The sequence below is a fragment of the Nannospalax galili genome, unplaced genomic scaffold, assembly GCF_000622305.1.
Source record: "Nannospalax galili isolate Female #2095 unplaced genomic scaffold, S.galili_v1.0 scaffold1285, whole genome shotgun sequence".
NCBI classification, from domain to species: domain Eukaryota; kingdom Metazoa; phylum Chordata; class Mammalia; order Rodentia; family Spalacidae; genus Nannospalax; species Nannospalax galili.
In genome coordinates, this window is record NW_008352386.1 from 290577 (window position 1) to 302479 (window position 11903).

The 11903-nt window shown below is 41.0% G+C and overlaps 1 protein-coding gene across 1 annotated transcript in view; it reads left to right on the forward strand.

Moving 5' to 3' along the window:
* The window catches only part of LOC108491622, a 7339-nt gene extending 4929 nt beyond the window's left edge, over positions 1-2410 (forward strand). The window contains 3 exon segments of the mRNA XM_029554217.1: positions 48-1011; positions 1047-1254; positions 2038-2410. Coding sequence (XP_029410077.1) covers positions 48-1011; positions 1047-1254; positions 2038-2410 — 1545 coding nt within the window.
* The last annotated feature ends 9493 nt before the right edge of the window (positions 2411-11903 follow it).

Below are 11903 nucleotides of genomic sequence, written 5' to 3' on the forward strand. Positions count from 1 at the left end.
GAGGTGGCCTTCAACCATTGAATGCTACCAGATTTATGCTAACCCAGTATGGTCCCCCTTGTGAATGTAGAGGTGGTCATTGGGAGGCCCCATCCGGTACATATTTCCGGTCTGTAGATTGTGGAGACAGGACTGCATATCTTGGTATTCATGGTACACCTACTCAGCAGCACCAACAGAGCTGGAAATGTGTGTCTAAGCCTAAACCTATCTTACCACCAGCTAATGGTGAGTGCCCCTCTGATTGTAATTTCGTCGAAGCTATGCACTCATCCTGTTATGCTTCTTTTACTGAATGTCGGTTCAATAACATCCTGTATTTTTATTCTACGGCCATTTCTTATAAAAAGGCCTCTGGGGGCTCAGATTGGAGTCTTAACACTCAGGTAATAGGACCAGAAAGTTATAATTCAAAAACCCTTAGTGCAGGCTGCTATGTAGAACCTGGACAAAAGGCATGCTGGCCTCAACAAGCTCCGATTCACATATCAGATGGAGGGGGCCCTACAGACCAGGTTAAAGAAAATTATGTCCAAACTGTGTTGCAAAAACAAAGGGAGTCTCTCTTGCCCCGCCTTCATTACCATCCACTATTGCTACCCAAACCTAGAGGCCTTAATTTAGACCCTCAGACCATGGAGATCCTTACTGCCACCCATGATGTCCTAAACCGTTCCAACCCTTCCCTGGCAGAGGATTGTTGGCTGTGTCTCGCATTAGGAATTTCATGGCCTCTAGTTTTACCTTTAAGTAACGAGTCTAATATACTCCCCTCTCCGGATATTTGTAGCTATACCACGCCTTTTAAGGTCCAGCCTCGCTACTTCAACACATCTATTTGCCTTTTTAGTCCCTTTCAAAATAATTCCTTTGATGTAGACCTCGGATTAGCTATGTTTACTACCTGCTCTAGGTTTATAAACACCTCTCAGACAGGCTGTTTAGGGGGGGGAAAATTTATGTATGTGGAAATAACATGGCCTATCCTTATTTACCCACTAACTGGACTGGTTCATGTGCCCCTGCATTGCTCTTGCCAGACATAGACATAATTCCAGGAGATGAGCCTGTGCCTTTGCCTAGCTTTGACACATTCGTTCCTAGGCACAAACGAGCGGTCCAGTTTATTCCATTGCTTATTGGACTGGGTATCTCAGGAGCCCTCGCTACGGGCTCAGCTGGTGTAGGAGTGGCAATAGACACTTACAACAAATTATCTCAACAGTTAATTAATGATGTAAATATGGTCTATCGGTCTGTACAAGATCTTCAGGACCAGGTAGACTCACTAGCCGAGGTTGTCTTACAGAATAGACGGGGACTTGATCTACTAACAGCAGACAAGGGAGGTATCTGTTTAGCATTACAGGAAAAATGCTGTTTTTATACCAACAAGTCCGGGATCGTCAGAGATCGGATTAAAAAACACCAAGAGGAACTAGAAAAAAGGCGACAGGAGCTTTTTGCTAACCCCATGTGGGGCATGTGGAACGGAATTCTGCCTTACCTTCTACCCCTTGTTGGGCCCCTGGTGTCCCTACTCTTAATCCTAACAATAGGCCCCTGCATTTTCAACCGGTTGACTCAATTCATGCGAGAAAGGCTGTCAGCTGTCCAAACCTTAGTGCTGACTAGCCAATACCAAGCCCTAGAAACAAGTGACCCTGATAATCTATAAAGGAGGGAAAGATGCCCCTCCATAGTTACAAAGAAAAAGGGAGGAATGAAAAAAAAAAAATTAAAAATTATAAAAGTCAGGAGCCATGAAGTCTCTCAGGCAGGTCGCGTACCGGTCAGGAATTCCAACTCACTGATAAGCAAGTTTTATGGCTGAGACATCTGGCTCACTGATAAGTAAGTTTTATGGCTGAGACATCTGGCCACAGATGGAAGTTTCGGAAGTCGTAGTGTTAGCTGTGCAATCTCATGAACTTACCCGTGTTATACACTAAAAAGAGTTCAAATGAAAATGTTTATAATATTTCTTTTCCCACAATTACAAAAGTGTACTAAAAACTATACACTTTTGTTTAACAGTGATTTGCTTCTAATTGAAACACCAAGCCCCCAATCCCTGATACAACCCTCCCTACCCTCAGGGAAGGAGGAGGGAGGAGGCTCGGGAGACTCGGAATGTAAACAAACTTCCAACTGTCTGCAAAAGCTGAAATGTACAGGATTCATGAGGGTCAAGGTTACAGAAATAGTGAACAACCCCTGGGGGAGACTCAGAGCCGCTGAGCTGCTGGGAGGAGACTCTGACCTGCTGAGCCACCTGCATGTGGTGCAGACAGATCCAGGCTTCCAGCTTTGGAGAGCCATCTCCCGTGCTGGAGTGAGCTTTTGGCGATGCATCTGCTTTGGTGCCATTTCTGCTCCTGTAAGTCACCTGTCAGCCGTACTCCCATAAGTCACCCGTCACCCAAACTCCCTTTTGTAACCTTTCACCCATACTTCCATAAGTCATTCCAATAAGCTTATTGTTTCACCAAGATGGACGTTGGTTCAGTCCTTTCTTTGGACTGTTGGGCCTGATCTGGGGTGAATAGACTGCATCTTGTTTCCCTAGGAGAAGTCTGTCACACAACAACTTCAAATGGATAAATTTTATGATATGCACATTTTAATAAAGCTGTTTTTAAATCTGAGTCCTATTTATACTTTCTTTTAGCATATCTAAAGAACTTTCCAAATGAGGAAACACGACCTTCCTCTTTATTATTTACACATTCACAACAGCTGTGGTCGTGTGGATATGGGACAATCCAAGTCTGTTCCTAGTGCTGGGCACTTGGGTTTGCCCCATTTTTTCTATCCAGAAGGTATGGCACATAACCTTGTACATTCATGAAGGTATCACATGAAGATCCAAGTGTCACTGTACTTTTGGGTTTTTGCAAAACTGTGAAGTGACAATTAGGTTCAGTTGCTATAGCTGATGCTGAAGTCTTTTCAATTGTGTCATAGGTCTGAGGATTTTTCAGTTGTCTTAAGGGTCATTTGGATTTATTTGAGAATAATCTGTGACTTTTACCATTCTTCTTTTGAGGTGGTTAATTTTAAAAATATTTTATTTATTGTTTTATTTTATGTGTATGAGTGTATTCCCCGCATACATGTAAGTGAACCTGTGTTGTGTAATACCTGTGGAGGTCAGAATAAGGCATTGGATCCCCTGGAACTGGAGTTATGATGGTTGTTACCTGCCATATGGATGCTGGGAATCAAACCCCAGTCTTCTGCAAGAGCAGTCAGTGCTCTTAACTGCTGAGCCATCTCTCCAGCCCTGAGGTTGTTACTTTTTTTAAAAAAATATCTTCTGTGAATTACACTCTTTACCTTTAATGTAAATTGTAAAATTATTCCATTTTCAGTTTGTTCTTTGACTTGTTAAATATCTAACTTTTAATCTGTATATAGTACACTGTGCTGCTCTTTAGAATCATTCATGAAAGGCTATCCCAACAACAAAGTTACAAGGACTTTGCACATGTTTTCTTCAATGGAATTATTATTGCATTTTCTAGATCTTAAACTCCATGAGCCATTTGGAGCTCATGTTATTATATGCTATGAGGTATGGATACAGTTGTATTTTTGTCCAGATATCAAGACATAAGCCTTTTTTTCTGATAGCAGGCTCTTTTTTTTTGTTGTGGTGGTTTGGGTTTCTTTCATTGTTATTTTGAGACAGGTGCTTCCTGTGTCATTTAGGATGGTCTGAAGCTCATAGCCCTTCTATCTTAGCCTCCTGGGTGCTACGATTATAGGGCTGCTCCGATAATAATTTTTTTAATGAAATCCATGTTTACCTGACATAATATTTCACCTTTATCATATCCTCAATTCTGGTATACATTCTTTTTCTTTTCGGAGTTCAATTTTATTCCTTTAGTCTGTATGTTACAGAGTTTTAATTGTGTTTTATTTTTAAAAATTTAAATGTTTCATTTTAAAATTGTTTTAGTGCCTGGGGTGGAGGCAGAGTAGAGATTAGGGCCTTGTGTATGCTAGGCAAACACCTTAACACTGAGCTACATCCCCAGCCCAGTTTTTACTTCTTATTTTGGGACATAGTGTGCCTTTATTTCTTTTCCTATTACTGTGATAATATATCCTGTCCAAGCAACTTCAGGGAGAAAGGGTTTATTTGGCTTACAATTCTAGGTTATATATAGTTTGTCATGACAGGGAAGTCCCCAACAGCCGGAGCTCAAAAGAAATGGTCACATTCCCATCCACAGTCAAAATCTGAGAGCACTGAATGCATGCATATTAAAAGGGCACAGCTTGCCCTCTCCATTTCGTACAGTCCAGGCTCCCCTGCCCATGGTCCCATCCACAGTTAGGGTGGGCTGCCCCACAGCAGTCCACGCAATCCAGATAATCCCTCACAAGTGTGCCCAGAGGTCTGCATCATAGGTGTCAGTCAAGTTGACAATAAATACTAGCCATCACAGGGTCTCACATTTCCCAGGATGGCCTTCAGCACAATGTATATAGCCCAAGTCGGGCCTTGACCTGTCATCCTTCCATCTCAGCCTCCTGAGTAGCAGGGATTACAGGCCTGCACCTCCACGTCTAGCCAAAAAAATCCTATTTTCCACCTCTAGTCAGATTGTCTTCTCCAAATGCGTTTCCATTTTAGGGTTTTTCTGGTTATCTTTATTTTTCCATCTAGTCATAATCTAGCACAACCTTGTAGACCATTTAGTTCAGCCTACTGTGGGGAAAATGCCAAGGGGTAAAATGAAGTCTGCAATACAATCCATTACAGTACCATGCTGTAGTGCATTGTAAGCAGAAATTGAACGCATAGCTTATAATAAAATTGTATATAAACTGTATATATATTTCTATATGCAATTTTTCACATAACCATTTTGGCATTATTACAATCTTTTAAAAACACAATGTTCCATAGATTCTTTAACTATTCATCTCTCATTGGACACTTTCCATTTTCCCCTATTGTTTTTATTCCTTTTCAGAATGGAAAACAAAACAAAAGCCAACTCTGAAATGAAAATCTTGAAGCATAAGAACTGCTTATGCAATCATTGGCACTGTTTTTTTTTTCCCCCTGAGGAAAGAGACATAGACATCTTTATGATGTGGATACACACTGCTGTAATTTATAACCTGTTTATATTCCAACATGCTAGCTATGCAGTATCAATTTTACCACACTTTACTCAGCAGCAGCTGTTCATTTCAGTCTCTTGCAAGGTCACTTAGGGCATTTTAAACAGTGTAAATTCAGGGTGAATGGGCACCATTCTGTGGAATTAGGAGAATAAAATCATTTTAAAGATCAGTTTTTCACAAGTTTTCTTCCACTTGGAAGGCTGTTATAGTCTGGGGAAGATGTAGATTTATTTATAGAGTGGTCCAAACGACTTCTGGGAATTATTCAGGTCTCCTCCTTCTCAAAATTGCAAAAAAAATCAATAGAAGTAAAAATAAATAAATAAAAGACATTCTCATTTAGAAAACAAAACAAAGCAAAAATACTTCTGGAGATTTGAATTGGGAGCAGTGTATAATGTTATATTGAATGGGGTGGAACTAGTCAGGCCCAGTAGCTTAAATAACCAAAGTCTCTTTTTCTTTACTTTTTTTTTTGCAAGTGTGTGTGTGTGGGGGGGTGTGGGTGTGTGTGTGTGTGTGGGTGGGTGGGTGCAAAGTGTGCAGGCACACTTGTGGGTGCATCATGTTTGTGTGCATGTGGAGGCCAGAGGTTAACATTCGGTGTCGTCCTCAATTGCTCTGCATCATATATATTGAGGCTGGGCCTCTCACTTGAACTGAGAGCTGGTAGATTCAACTAGTCTAGCTAGCCATCTTGCTCCAGGAATCCTCCGTCTCCTCTGCAGTGCTAGTATTACATGAAGGAACCACCATGCCTGCCCAGGTAGCTTTTAGGTGGGTGCCGGAGATCCAAACTATGGTCTTTGCCACTTGTACCACAAGCACATTATCCTCTGAGCCACCTCCAAGCCTCCTTGTAAGAGCCTTCACACAGCTGTCAGAAGGTTAAAAGAACCAAGACTGAAACATCAACCTTGGCACCACTTAGCAAGAGAAAGTAAAGGCCCTCAGTTCCGGAGTTTGAGAAAGCCTGTGTGGAGAGCTTTGTGAAGCTCTACCCTGCTTGGTCCAGCAGAGGATGATGCCTTTGCCTCCCAGCAACATTTGTTTGATTTTCATGGCTGTCTTAGGGTGCTGAAGCTCTTAATTCTGTGTTGGTGACCTTCCTTCCCCATTCCCATCCCCTCCTGATAGCTGAGCCCTCTCCATTTCAGTTTTGATTTCAAGGCGGAGACAGTCTCAGTGGGACCTCTCTCATTCTGGTACATTCTTGAGATCCCTAGACACAGAGAATAAGGGGCTGAGCAACTATACTAGTCAGTTAGAGCCACCATACCAAAATAGCCTAGACTAGAAACTTAAGCAACAAAATGTTCTCACAGTTCTAAAGGTTGGAAGTTCAAAGACAAAAACAGGTGCCATCGTCAGAGTGGGCTTCCAGGGAGGTCTCTTTTCCTGCTTTATAGATAGCCACTTCCTCACTGTACCCTCATTAGGCCTTTACAGAGGCAGTTAAGGTTAGATGAGGTCCTAAGAGTAGGGCCCTGATATCACTGGACTACTGTTCTTTGTAAAAAGAGGAAGAGACCGTATGTAGCTTTTCCTATCTCCACATAGATAGAGATAGGCCATTAGAGATAAGGGACTTACGGGGGACAGAATTCAGTTCATAACATGAATCTCGGGACAGTAGTTGAGTACTCTAAAGTTCTAAGCTCTCTAGAGTTCTCCCCTATTTCGTAATTTGGGCAGGAAGATGGGGGATATCAGAATTGACTGTAGGACTTGTCAAAGACTTTGGAAATCTACAAAACCACAAAAAATCCTTATTTTGTACTTAGAGGTTCAAAGAGTTCAAAGATTTTTTTCTAAATTAAATTGAAGACTTAATTCATTTTTCTCCTAGTAGAATATCAATTATGTATGTCATATAAAGGGTTTATGCCCTTTATATTTCTTTCTCATTTTTTCCTTCTTTTTATAATTTTTTTTTGATGTATTGATCTTTTATGTGTATGAGTGTTTTGTCTGCATATATGTAACTGGACCCATGTCGTGCAATGCCTGCAGAGGTCAGACAGGACATCAGATTTCCTGAAACTGGAGTTATAAATGGTTGTTAGCTACTATACAGATGCAAGAGCAACCAGTACTCTTAACTCTGAGCCATCTCTCCAGCCTGCCCTTTGCATTTCTTACCCAGCACTAATTATAATGTGTATTTATTGGTTTTACTTTATCCAAGAAGACAAAAATTTGCCAATTTTGTTTAGTAATCTATCAATAACAGTACCTAGTACATTGCCTTGTTCTTTGGAAGTGCTCAATAAATATTTAGTGAATGAATAAACAGCTGAACAACAAAAGTTGCTTTTTCCTTTGCTTTTGAGATACAGTCTCATTCTACATCTCTGGCTGGCCTGTAACTCATTATGTAGCCCAGGCTGGCCTCTTGATCTTTCTACCTCCACATTTGAAATGCTGGGATTATAGGCATGCACCACTTGCCTGGCTAACGTTATTCTTTAAAGATTATTCATTATTAATCATTCTCAAAGCTCTTTACATACTTAATTTTTTTATCTTAAAGCATGTCTGTATGTTGCCTGGCAGGGAAGCATCATTGCTTTTATACAGAAGAAAGAGAATAAGTGGAGTTGCAGAAGTTGGGAAAAACAATGTGTATTAAGAAAAGCGAATAGATTCAGTGGGCTTAGAGGAGGAGGAAACTTAGACCAAGCTGAAGCAAGACCTAGATTGGAACCTGGGTCTGAACCTAAATTCTGTCTGCCAAGGGCCAACAAACCATGACTTGCAGGCCGAATTTACTATAACATTTTTGTTGTCTCTGACTGAAAATAATATTTGCATTTTGAAGGACTGTTGAAGAGGAACAAAGAGGAACAGGAGGAGGAGGGAGAGGAGGAAGAGGAGGAGGAGGAGAAAGAAGAATATCAAAGACCATAAGTGGATAACCAAGCCCCATGTATCCTTGGAGGATTAGTTCCTGCTGTGGATGGTATCTCACTGTGGATATCAAAGTTCAAGTCCCTTATGCAAAATTCCATAGCATTTGCATAAAACCTATGCACAGTCTTAAATTAAAACATGTTTAGATTGCTTTATAATACTTAACACAAAGTGAATACTATGTAAATTACTGTTATACTGTATTGTTTAAGGAGCAGTAACAAAACATCTGTATGGGTTCAATACCGTCAGAGCTCCCCGACTCACATACAAATATTCAACATCTGCAGTTTGTTGAATCCGAGGCTGTAGAACCCATGGATATAGTGGGTTACTAGACTTACTCTGGCTTTTTCTAAGAAAAAGTTTGCCTTGCCTGCAGTACACCTGGAGAAGCTTAAACTTTATCTCGTAAAGCCTTCAACTTGTAAGGGCAATTACTGCTGAGTATCAAAGTAAAGAAAGAATGCTTGCTGTGGGAGAAGCGGGAGGTGAAAATGAGAAAGTGACCCTGAATTTTGTTTTGTTCCTTTGGGTAGCTTTAAAGAGGGCAGAAACGGTCTTAGACTGCTTGATTCTATAGATAATTTAAATGCAGGGCTCTAGTGGGGTTGACCCACGTAGTTGAAACATGGAGGGCAACTGCCTTGTGAGAAGGACATATTTTGTCTGTTGTCCTATGCTTTTGTTTTTATCAACTGGGATTCCTTTCTTTGAGACAGGATCTCCTTATGCAGTCTAGGTTGGTCTTGAACATGCAATCTACCTGTCTCAGTCTCTGAATACTGTGATGACAGGCCTGAGCTATCATGCCTGGCTTTATCAATCAGATCCTAGCTGTTTTTAACAGTTGAGGATTTTGAAAAGGAGACCTTGAGAAAAGGTGGTGATAAGGATATTGCAGGCTTCAGTGGAAAAAATGTTTTTTCTTCACAAACTTTTTGCAAGATCAAGTTCAAGGGCAGGCAGTCTGGTTATATAGAGACATCCCGTCAAAAAAGAAAGAGAGACAGTGGCAGAGGCAGAGACAGACACACAGAGTCAGACACACAGAAAAAAGTTGGAGACTTTTAGTACAGTCAGAGATAATATATCATGTGTTATAGTGGATGGGGGTGGCACTAGTCAGGCTCAGTGCCATAAACAAACAAGTCTTTTTCTTTATTCTTTCTTTGCTTTGCAAGTGTGTGTGTGTGTGTGTGTGTGTGTGTGTGTGTGTGTGTGTGTGTGTGTGTGTGTGTAGGCCAGAGGCTGACATACGGTGTCTTCCTCAATTACTCTACATCTTATATGTTGAGGCAGGGCCTCTTGCTTGAACCTAGAGCTAGTGGATTCAGCTAGTCTAGCTAGCCATCTTGCTCCAGGGATCCTCTATCTCCTCCTCTCTGGTTTTGGGATTACATGTGGGCTCCACTGTTTCTGAGCCATGGAAGGGTAGAACTTTCTGGTGCAGAGAATGTGGCAGAACAAAGTTGCTCACCTCACAGAGTCAGTAAGCAAAAAGCATCTCAATGGGTAGAGTCAGGGCAAGATATATACCCCAAGGACATTCCTCAGAGACATATTGTTTGCAGCCAGGCCCCACTCCCACAGTTCCATCACCTCCAGGTAGTCTATTCAATCTTTGAATACATCAGTGGATGAATCTATTTGTGAAGACAGAGCCTTTATGATCCAGTCACTGTCAAAAGCCCATCAAGCTTTGATGGTTCAACAGCCAAAAGCACAGGCTGAAAACCTCCTGACCCAAATTAAATTCCTGAAACCCCCGGTGGAAGGAGCTAACTATCTCCCAAATGTTGTCCTCTGTCCTCTATAAGCAAGCAGTGACACTCATGCACCTGCCCCCTACACAGTCCTTGGGATACATTTCCTATTTTCATTGACTTAAGAACCTCTTAGGCCCCCAACCCAAGGTTTGCACTACCTTCCAGTAGCAACATCCTGGGGACCAAGTTGTTAACACATGGACCTTAGGGGACAGCCATCCAAATCACAGCAAACAACAATAGACAAGAAGTACTGTATGGACTCAAGTCTTTGGGGGGAAAATATGTCAGGAGTGAGACCTAAATTTATATCCCCAAAAGCCATTTTGTTTCTGAAAAGTGGAGTCTTACACAAAGTAATTTTCTTTTGAGTTTTGTTGTTTTATTTTATGTGTATAGATGCTTTGCCTACATGTTATGTCTGTGCATCACGTGCATGCCTGGTACCCACAGAGGCCAGAAGAGGATGTCAGATCCCATGGAACTGGTATTACAGGTGGTTGTGAATTACCATGTGGGTGCTGGGAACAGAACCAGAGTCCTCTGGAAGAGCAATAGGTGCTCTAACCACTGAGCAATCTCTTCAGCCCCACTTTTGAGTTTTAAACGAAAGGAAAATTGTGATGAAGGTAACATTGGCAGAGCTTTAGAAAAGGAAGTATGGAGGCTGGTAGGAAGCAGGAGGCAGGCACATCATCAGCTGCTGCTTGGATCTGTGAACTTTGGTCACCTCTTCCCTTTGACCTCACACATGTGGAAAAACTAGAACAACAGGACAATAACATTGTTCCTAGAGGCTCAAGAAGCATATCAAGAGCTTTCCACATTTTTGTTTTATAGATGTTAGATATTTACATTCTATTCATACATTTAAAAAAATCTTCTATTGGTCATGTAGTCAAGGGTCCAGATAAACTCTCACTTTTCTGTTTCTTACGGTCTTTGAGGTAACTAGATGTCTTCAATAATAATAAAAAGTTTCCACCTGATACAGCTGTTGTAACACAGTGGATAAGGAGAAGTACATGTTCTTTACTTGGGTCCCAGCCTCCTGGGGGAGCAGCTTACTGCCCACTTGCTCACTTACAAAGAGAGTTTCCTGTGTGTAGGTTCACTTTCTCGCCAAGTGACACATTCATTCTTCCTGTCTTCCTCAGAACATGGATTGAGAGTTATCTAAACCTGTCTGCTGAATTGCAGTTCCTAAGACCTCCAAATAAAATATTTTCATTTTTGCAGTTTCTGAGTTTGGATGGATTGACAACCTCTAGCCAATCCTAGAATTGCATATGGAGGGCCATAAGCTTCAGAATATTGGAGAAACAACACTTTCAGTTAAATGGTTAGAAGATACCCCAAATCATTGGCTAGTTCCTTGAGTCACAAATTCTTATCTCGTGACCCACAACTACCGGTTTCAAGGTCTTGATTTTAATATCTTAAACAAAGAATATTTTTTTGCTCCCAATCTTAATTTAGGATGGAATTTTGAGAGGTACAGGATGAGTATAGGTTCAGATAAACTAATATTTTAAAAAATTTAGTCTGCATTTTTGGGGTAGTAGAGCTCAAACCCTGAGCCTTGTAGATGCTAGACAAGCAGTCTACAGCTGAGCTACATCTCCAGCCCTAAATGTTTATCTACTTATTATATCTGGATAAAATGCTGTTTGGGGGGTTCAATAGCATGATGAATTTAATCACTTTAGAATAGGCACACTATTTCAATATTTCTGTATTGGTTAGACTACCTTGTTTTATATCATTGTTCCAATTTTACAATATCCTCACTTTCTTCGAGGCACCTCACTCTTACGTTAATGTCTCTTTCTGCCCTGTGTGTAGACTGTTGGCCTCCATCATCTCTCTTCTCTACTCCATACTCAGCAAAACATTTTCATGGACAAGAAATAAAGTGATTTTCATTATTATCTGCATATGTTTAGGTCTTTATAGCTTCTGTAGATTACTGGAACTTCATGAGATCATAGCAGAGAGAATGCTTTTTCCAGCCAACTTTAAATGAAAGGAAAACATAATCGAAGCTAACAGGCTAGTAATAGTTTGCATGGA